At 36.0% G+C, this 8,521-nt stretch overlaps 1 protein-coding gene across 1 annotated transcript; it reads right to left on the reverse strand.

Annotated features, from left to right (window-relative positions):
* Positions 1–1,038: 1,038 nt before the first annotated feature.
* On the reverse strand, positions 1,039–5,763 carry LOC105036547 (NADPH-dependent aldo-keto reductase, chloroplastic). The gene is made up of 7 exons (XM_073242865.1): positions 5,598–5,763; positions 4,047–4,097; positions 3,271–3,347; positions 3,067–3,154; positions 2,362–2,634; positions 2,001–2,249; positions 1,039–1,265 (listed from the first exon to the last, which is right to left on the reverse strand). The coding sequence occupies exons 1-7, from the start codon at positions 5,706–5,708 to the stop codon at positions 1,182–1,184; spliced, it is 933 nt and encodes a 310-aa protein (XP_073098966.1). The 5' UTR covers positions 5,709–5,763; the 3' UTR covers positions 1,039–1,181.
* Positions 5,764–8,521: the final 2,758 nt, after the last annotated feature.

The raw sequence follows: 8,521 nt of genomic DNA on the forward strand, positions 1-8,521 counted from the left end.
ACCATATGGTATATGCTAGTAAATATGATGTTCTAAAAACTTTGTCTATGCTTAAAGATATGTATTAGATTGCTAGATGAATAGTTCGCTAAGTGTGTATCATCTAATCATAAACTGTATACTGATGAACTTTATATTCTAAAAAATATATATTGATTTATGTAGATGTATATATTAACTTGCTTGATTAATTTATTTGATATATATCCTCTATTTGTATGGTATGTATCGGTGAAAATTATATTTTAAAAATAAGAAAAAAAAGAGAATATCATATTTTTCTAATCACAAGACTATTAAATCCATTATTAGGAGAAGATTTTGACTTTTAGATTTCTTTTTGTGAGTGATTGCTAGAAAAATCCAACAATATGCATGACTATCGGTTGGATACAATGGGTAGTAAGTGATGGTTGGTTGGTCACATTTTATCATTTGAAAGCACATCAACACGAGCATCATTATTTACAGCCCGTCCAATCTAAATGGCAAAGGATCTAGTCGGCTCACCATTAGATCCAGGTCACACATGACTAATATATTATTATAGTGGCTGTGCTAGGAAAAGATAGCTTGAAATGAAATTCTGGGGCATCGTACCCTTTCTAGCTCCAATAAGGGTTGAATCTTTCATGCGAAATGTTGGATCATACAATTATCGCTTCAAGATATATGTAGGCAAATAGGTATGACGTAGTTTAGAGTGCTCTAAAATTCATGCAAAATATGATTTGATGGTCAATATCGTGAAAGAAAATCAATTATTTTCGCTCAAACATCTCTTACAACGTAACTCCCCATCACATCATTTTCTTATTCCAAAATGAGAAATAGATAGCTTTTTGCATATTTATGTTTCCAAATACCTACATGATCCAATGATTTATCTCATGAAAGAAGATCAATTATTTTTTTCGCATGAAAGATACAATCTGAACTCTAGTTGCACATCCATATGTGCACAAACATACCATGTTAAACTGTTGTCGTTGCAATGGAGATCACAGTTTTATCCATATAAGACCAACTACATGGTGCTTCTCTTGCAGATAGCTTATTTGTATTACAAACTGTTGGAAGATTAAATGCTATTATTACAAGATATAATCGGTGTATTACTTTATGAAGAAACTTTCTATCCTAGTGTGGGACAATGGATAGAATCCAAAAATCTTGCCCACTTAGATCTCTCCATCCCAAAGCTCCTCAACGCTCTTGTAGATGCTTTTAGAGCTAATCATGAACTCCCCTCTGATTAGTCTTCCCTGCAATAATAAGAGAGACAGTATCTCAGTTAGCAAATTAGTTACCTTTTACTTTGTACTCTTAAATGTATATATGCAACATAGATGTCTTTCTGTAGAAATAAATAGCATCATCAACATGAGTTCTTGGCACTCTTTTTAAGGGATGTATATACCCCTGATCTCTTCCAAACATTAAAAGGAAAATGGAGGTCCTCAGACCATAATGAGGTTACAGGCATCAGGTATAAGAGACGAGCACCTGCCGTAGCAGCAATCAAGATGCCTCGTGTTGATGAATAGTTCATTGTGACTACTCAAAGCTACCATTAGGAGCTTTCCAATATGTAGTTATTATTGGCTTCAAAGAAATGGTGACAAAAAAGTCTTATCGTGATTAAGCAACTAATGCAAATGCTAATGCAACCATTTTGATTCTCAAGGAATAAAATGCACAATTTATGTTATAAGGTATTCATGAATTTTCTCAGGCCTTCAACTCATGGGAGATTAATTACCATCAAACAAGGTGGCCAGAGAAAACAGGATGAGTTATTTCAAATATTTTAAAATTCTTATGTTCCATGGTTTATTTCAGGAACGAGAACGAAGCAAGCAACATAATACTTCAAAGCAGAAAAATACATGTAGCTGGCATATTTCATCTTTCAAAACTATTCCTATGTATTTCAAATTTATGGTTTACGAGTCATCAAATTTCAAATCTGGGGAGAATAAAGGAGATGGGATATATACCTGCTTAATATCAGAGAACTTCGCAAACAAATCATCAGGAATAGACCAATCAAAAAGTTCAATATTCTCTTTTATTCTTGCTTCATTTGTGCTTTTGGGCAGTATGCTGTGACCCATTTGGAGGCCCCATCTAAGAGCAACTTGCGCAGGAGTCTTGCCCAATTTCTTGGCAACCTCCTTTATAATTGAATTTGTAAGCACATTGCTATCAACCCACTCTGTACCCGGCGAGCCTAATGGAGAATATCCCTGGATAAGCACCGACAAAAATAACTCATTTTACAAACTGATGTGTCTAAACTGGATAAAGACAGCTCGATGAAAATATAAATCTTAAAACTGATATAACTTGCCAACTTACAGAGAGATGAACACCCTTTTGTTGACAGAATGAGCGAAGCTTGGTTTGTTTCCAAACAGGATGGCACTCCACCTGGTCTACAGCTGGGGTCACTCGTGCCGTAGCGAGCAAATCCTCCAATTTCTTGAAAGTAAAGTTACTAACACCAATCGCGTGAGCTCTGCCGGAATCATACACTCTCTCCATTGCAGCCCAGGTGCTTGGTATATCAGATTCAACAAGGTTCTCTGGTTTTAAGCTTGTCCCCTTCTTAACTCGGAATGGCCAATGGATCTACAAAATGTCTCAAGCATTAGTTTCTAAACTGTAAATAGATCAAGCAATGATTATCTTGACACAGTTTCTACGTATGTTCTTTTTTGCTAGTGTAGAGAAACCGCAGCAGTTACAATCCTTTTTTTCTTAATTAGCAATTTAAACAATTATGTGACCATTCTCAAGACCTACAAATACAACCAACAATATCAAACTGAAGCACATAGGAGAAAAAAATGTCAGACTATTTCTAAAGCAGAAACTTAGCAATAGATCTCTTGATGAATAAGAAGAGCTCTAAAGCCTGAAAGTATAACACACAAACAAAGTCCAACATATGACAAATGCATGTAAACCACAAGGCACCATTTAGACATCTATCAATAAATGCTCATCACTAGCTTCAATAATGCTACTAATTTCAAAGCAATTTTCGAGCATGGGACATACAAGGTATAGGTCCACATAGTCAAGCTGCAAGTCTTGAAGAGTTGAATCAATTGCCACTGCTACATCTTCTGAAGCATGATCACCACACCTACAAAATCATTCTCAAATTATTTAAGCTGTATTAGACTAATCCCTAAAGCTATTTAAATTCATCATTACAAGCTTCGCAACCAATGAATATTCAATGACAAGAAGTAAACCAACCAGAGTTTAGAGGTGATAAACAACTCTTCACGCTTGACTACACCATCTTCAAACAGCTCCTTTAGAGCCCAACCTATCTGTAATTTTCACAAACAAGCGAGTTTTGTAACTTGTGCTCATATCTAAAAAGTTAAATAGAAATTTTCTATCCAGAGGCATGTTTCTGTTATAGACAGCTTAACATAACTGCAGTTTTTATTTTCTTAGACAAAGCTGCATGAGTTCTATTGCAGCTTGACTTGGAGAATTCTTGACCCAAGACAACATTATTTGCTTCCTTTCGTTGTCCAAGTGTTCTATGGAGATTTTTTTGTTAGTTTCCTCTTTATTGCCAACTTTGGTGAAAGGTATGACATGAGGCAGAGCTATGTAAGCCTGGTGTTCTTGCGTCTAACATCCTATAAAATTCGAAAAGACTCAAATGCATATGCATACATGATCATCATTATACCCTTATCAACTACCATCTAAAATAACATGCGGACATCACAAAATCAAATTTCTTTTTTGTTTCTGAAAGGAGACAAAATCTTGATATTTGTTTGGTGAAGTTTGAGGGAATGGCCAAAGAACTTTTTACTTATCGTAGGAGAGAATTTGGCATTCTAGCCAGCTTGGAGGATTTTGTCTATTCAATTACATAGTTAGCCAATATGATGCATATACACAACCACACCACCCAATAGAGACAATTTCTTTTATAATTTTCCCAATGTTCCATCTTATTTTTATTTTTGCAAAAGCATTGTAGGAAATTAGTATCTATAGGAACACACCTCTTTCTCATTTTGATAAATTCGAGCACAGTCAATATGCCTGTATCCAGCCTGCATCAATGCAAAAGTAATGTTAAACATAGAACTGAAACTTCTGGCACAATAGTTTTATGATCAGGCAGTAAATATATTAAGCTACAACTTCATGGAGACATTTCTAAGTCAAAATTCAAATACAATTAATCTTTGTTTCATCCTCTATATTTTATCATCTTACACCATATACCCTGAGTCAGATACAAACTTAATGACCATAATAAGTTTAACTGCAACAAAGGTCCCTCCTCAGAAATATTGATGATTCAAGATCAAAGTATTTGAAGAAGGGGAGGGGGTAGCTGGGCTAAACCTAAGAGATTCTTTTATTTTTTCAAGCCCAGGTCTGGCCTGCCCCAGGCTCAGCATTCAGGTTTATTTTTCAGCTCCGAGCCTGCTACTTGTGGGGCTTTGGACTTTCGGGTCGGGCCACAGGCTTTCTCAAGGAATCTCTCTCTCGGAAAAAAAGAAATTCTTTCTACGCCTCGTGCGGTGCAGAAAACCACACACCGTGCAGTGATTGGATCATGCGCGGGGCCGGAAGAAAGAATTTTTTTTTTCCGCACCGCTCTCCAGCCCCATACGTGATCCAATCACCGCGTGCGGTGCACGGTTTTCTGCATGGGGTGGGGGGTGGGGGGAGAGTCTCAGGTTTGGGCCGAGCTTGGCAATGTAAATCTGAGCCCAGTCCATTTAATAGATGAGCTTAGATTTCCGGCTCGATTCATTTCTTCGAGCTTAAAAATCAGCTTCGAACCTATTTGAAATTGGTTCAGGGTTGGACTGGCCGGGCAGACCATCCGATTTTTGAGCAGGTCAGGGAGGCAGGGCACGAACATGCATTGCTTCAAATAAATAGCTACAGTGTGATTGTTCAACCCTCTTTGGCAAATATATGTTTGCAAGGTGTGCCAATTCATTGCTCAAACTTGAAACAGAACCCCTTAGATATCAAAGTAGAAAACACCAATGTCGGCAATTTACAAGGTCAGGGCCATGCACGGTGGGGTTATGCAACAACCAAGCCAATGGTGACATGTGGTGATGAATCTCCTATTTTTTGGGTACCACATTCAGATTTAGCATCAAGAAAAACAACCATCCACAACAGACATTATGAGGTTGCATCAGTAGATTTTGTTCAGTGATTAACATCAAATCTCAGTATATATGTTCCTAGCTGAAAAGTTTCTATAGAATAGCTAGCAGTGAATGATCTCCCTTTTTCTTGAGCAATCTAGTTCTCTAGCTTGCCATGACTGCATTTTGTGAGTTATTGTTTCCTCCAACTCCATAATTTTTCGTGATTCCGTACCCAAAAAACAAAAAACAAAAAAAACAAAAGAAAGCATCATCCAATAGGCAAACAATTTAGCTGCCACCCCAACACATCATTACAATTTATAGAAAGATGGTTACAATCTTGCCGCATTAAACTTACATACAACGTTTTAAAGTGTAAATTAATCAAGCTTTTGAAAGAAACTCGGAAATAGAGAGTGAGAGGGAGGGTACCTTAACGGCGGCGATGACGGCTTGGCCTACTACTCCTGGTTCGGCTTGCCAGGTTCCCAACCCTACGGAGGGGATCTTTGCTCCCGTGTTGAGCGTAAAATACGTAGCCATCTCTCTTTTTTCTTTCACTCTCCACCCTTACTTGCTCGATACCTACGCGACCACGTAAGGCTTTGGTCTATTTATAGTAGAGCAGAGGAGATGGAGAAAGCGAAATTGCCGACCTTAGGGAGGGGAAGGAAGAAACGCAACTGAACGGTCTCAGGCGTCGTCAGTGCGTACAAAATCTCGGTCTTGCTGCATCAAAAACGTCAGCACACACGAAGTCAGGTAACCTGTGGACTCTTCGCCAAACAGCGGCCCGACCGACTCGAAAAGGTGCTCAGAATTGCAGCCCATGGCGGCAGCCTCCACGCATTTGTAGGCGTCTCTTCTCGCTCCTCTATCATCATTCCGCCAATTGGATTGGCTTGGAACCACTAAAAATCTTGAGAAATATTAAAATGACACCGGTTCAATCTTTTCTGATTTGCACTTACATCTAAAAGTTTCCTTTTCAATTAAATTTTATATGGGATCACAGTTCATCAGCACATGATCAAAATTTATATCCAATGACCACAATTTTTTAGATAGGAATAGTTGTACAAGGATTGTGTATAAAGATTATGTCCTTTCCCCCTCGAGTCTATATGAATTTTATAAATAAAAAATTTTGGATCAATTTCAAAATATTTTATTTATGTACAAAACAAGCCATAATCTGAAGAGTTCTTAGAGAGTCTTTTGGATAAGTGGCGAGTACACAAGTGATCCCAAAAATTATACGGGTACTTGGGTGATAACCAGCTTAAAGACATTACATCCCCAAGTACACACACTCTCTATACGTTATTTTTCTGGGACAACAATGGCATCAAAGCAAGATTATACTTTTTGTTTTGAGTCTAACCAAAACAAAAATTATATTCATGCCCAAGAAAATTAAGTGACCTATTCCAAGTGCAGTTCGTAAAACAAAAGCAGAGGATTAAGAGAGGCAGCATCAGATATTACTATATAGAGCGAAATTACAAGAAACATTTAAGGCATTGTATCCAAGAGAATCCTGATACCAGATTAACATGATGGCTTCAAAATCTTCTGAAATTTATAATTTTGAGAAGTTGAATGGTACAAATTATAATATATGATGTCGAAAAATATCATATGTGCTGATCCAAAATAAAGTGAATTTTATTATAAATTCTAAGAAGCCAATAGCTGTAAATATTAGAGAATCTGAGAAAGATTTTGCCAATCGAGTCAAGCAGTGGGATAAAAGCAATGATCTTGCTAAGGCATTAATTCTTGGTCATATGCAAGATAATCTTACTCCTTTATTTGAAGATCGTAACACTATAAAGGAGTTATTGGATGCTTTAAAAACTAAATATCATGCTACTTCTGAAATCCACGTACAATTACTTCTAGAAAAATATAATGGTACGTACATAGAAGAAAGTGCTGATGTAATTAGCCATGTCAATTATATGACACTTTTGGCTAAAGAATTATTTGCCTTAGGGCATCCAATGACTGATGAGGTGTAAACTTCTATGATCCTCAATAGTTTGCCTCCATTATGGGATACAGTGGTCACATCTTTAAATTGTTCTGGTCAAATATTGATGATGACAATGGATACTTTACCATCTATGTTGGCTCTTGAAAAAAAACGAAAGAATCGTAGAAAATGGTCTAATTTGATGGTGGCACAAGATAGTTCTCAACCTTTCTACAAAAAAACAAAAATGCATTAGAAAGGGAAAGAACAAGAACAAAGGAAAGAATAAGATGAGAAGAAAAAAGTGCTATGCATGTGAAAAGAGATTGTCCAAACAAAGTTGCAAAGATTGAAAAAAGGCATCAAGGAACTAATTCTCACTGTATCTGAGGCAATGATAATAAACGCTGATTCTAAGAATTGGTGGCTTGACTCTGGAGCTACAAGACATATTACAAGGGACAAAAACGACTTTCTTACTTCTCATGAAATAGCATTAGGAACACACCAGATTTATATGGGGTGATGTACTTGGTGTGGATAGCTATAAGATTTTTGGCAAGAAGGCCAATATTGTATTGAGTAATATTTTGTATACTCATAGCATTAGACGTAATCTGATTTCTATATCTGAATTAGATGTTAAGGATTTTGAAAGACTGATGGTGTAACTGTTGGGAAAAAGGGATGTATATTTGTCAGGGGTGATAAGAAAGATAATATGTACTGTATTGATGTTTCTAGTGCTAATTATAATATTAATAATATCATTTCTAATTATATCTTTGCTTTTTCTTCTACAGATATTGATTCTTATATTTGGCATCTTAGATTAGGTCACATCAATAAAGATAAAATACATAAAAATGGTTTGATTCCTAATATGAGAAATATTGATTTTGAAATATGCACTTCATGCATTCAAGAAAAAATAACTAGAAAACCTTTTACTAAGCATTGGCATTCATCTAAATTGATAGAAATTATGCATACAGATGTATGTGGACCCTTAAGAGTTAAAACTCATAGGAGAATGAAATATTTCATTATATTTATAGATGATTATTCTAGATATGGATATATTTATCTTATAAAATATAAATCAAAGATATTAGAAAACTTCAAAATCTTTAAAAAAGAAGTAGAGGCACAATTAGGAAGGCCTATTAAAGCCTTAAATAGTGATAAAGGGGGAGAATATATCCTAAATAAATTTGGAGATTTTTGTAGAGAATATGGCATTATACACTTGAACACCATGCCATACACACCCCAACAAAATGGCATAACTAAGTGTAGAAATAGGACACTATTAGAAATAACAAGGTCCATGTTGCCGTACATAGATTTATCTGTATATTTTTAGAATGAGGCATTA

The sequence above is a fragment of the Elaeis guineensis genome, chromosome 8 (assembly GCF_000442705.2).
Source record: "Elaeis guineensis isolate ETL-2024a chromosome 8, EG11, whole genome shotgun sequence".
Taxonomy (NCBI): Eukaryota; Viridiplantae; Streptophyta; class Magnoliopsida; order Arecales; family Arecaceae; genus Elaeis; species Elaeis guineensis.